Raw genomic sequence first — 1,123 nt, forward strand, 5'->3', positions numbered from 1 at the left:
CCCCCCCCCGACAGTGGGCTCTGTCATCAAGATCGGTCCGGATCAGGTCGGTATGCTGGTCCTCGGCCTGTTCAATGCCTCCATTCCCACGGAGAACCTGGGCTCGGAGTTTGCCTACGACTATTCGGAAGGCGTTTATCGCAAGGCCTCCAAGTCCGGCAGCGAAGTGGCCATTGCCGTCGGCACCCGGCTGGCTTTCTCCGTGCAGCGGTACGCCATTGAAGCATCCTCCCCTCGCTGTGCCGTTGTGCCGCTGTGCCGCTGTGTGCACACCCCGCTGTCGGGCGTCTGACCACGTACAACCTCTTTTGCCCCCCCCCCCCCTCCCCCATTTTTCCCTTCCCTCCTCCCGCCTCCCTCCCTGGCTCGGCCTCATCCAGTCTCGACACTGTCAATGGTATCTTGGCCATGACTGGGTCTCTGCGTGGAAGCTCGGCCATCATCTCCGGGCCGGAGCTGGCTCCGCACTCGCGCAGCGCGACCGCTCGCCTGGCTGTGTCCACCTCCACCGAGGACCTGATTCAGACTGAGGGCAGCGACGATCCGGACTCCGATGACTTCGACCCGGTGGCCGCGGCCATGGCCGATGCCGCCAGTGAGATTCGCTCTGCCGCCAACAAGTCCACCGACAAGAAGAAGTCCAAGGAGAAGGTCAGTCGCAAGCATGAGGAAACCACCGACCAGGCTGCCTCTGAACGCAAGTCCAAGAAGTCTCGGAAGTCCTCCTCTGATTGAGAAGGCGACAAGAGTATGCCCTGGTTAATGGTCCTTACTTTTGGGCCTTCCCCCCTCCTCTCCTCTTGGAGGCTTGGGTGGAAGGGGAAAGCCACGATCAAAGATCACCAAGCGCTTCGCCGCGGGCTGCGTTCCCCCCCCCCCCCCCCCCCCCCCCCCCCCCCCCCCCCCCCCCCCCCACCCCGCGGGTGTGGGGGGGGGTGGGCCAAACCCGCTGGGGGGCCGCGGGGGGGCCCCCCCCCCCCCCCCCCCCCCGGGGGGGGGGGGGGGGGAAGAGCCCCGCGGAGGTGGGGGCCAACGCATATGGTGTCCCCGGGGGGGGGATGGGCCCCGGGGGGTTTTCGGGGCGGGGGGGGGGGGGGGGGGGGGGGGTGAGTTGGTGGGTGGG

The 1,123-nt window shown here is 67.8% G+C and overlaps 1 protein-coding gene across 1 annotated transcript in view; it reads left to right on the forward strand.

The window, feature by feature from the left end:
• H696_01723 (hypothetical protein) overlaps positions 1-879 on the forward strand; it is a 2,062-nt gene extending 1,183 nt beyond the window's left edge. The window contains exons 4-5 of the mRNA XM_009495631.1: positions 15-210; positions 381-879. Of these exons, the coding sequence (XP_009493906.1) occupies positions 15-210; positions 381-735 (551 nt within the window). The 3' untranslated portion in view covers positions 736-879. The remainder of the gene's footprint in view (positions 1-14; positions 211-380) is intronic.
• Positions 880-1,123: the final 244 nt, after the last annotated feature.

The sequence above is a fragment of the Fonticula alba genome (genome assembly GCF_000388065.1).
Source record: "Fonticula alba strain ATCC 38817 unplaced genomic scaffold supercont2.2, whole genome shotgun sequence".
Taxonomy (NCBI): domain Eukaryota; order Rotosphaerida; family Fonticulaceae; genus Fonticula; species Fonticula alba.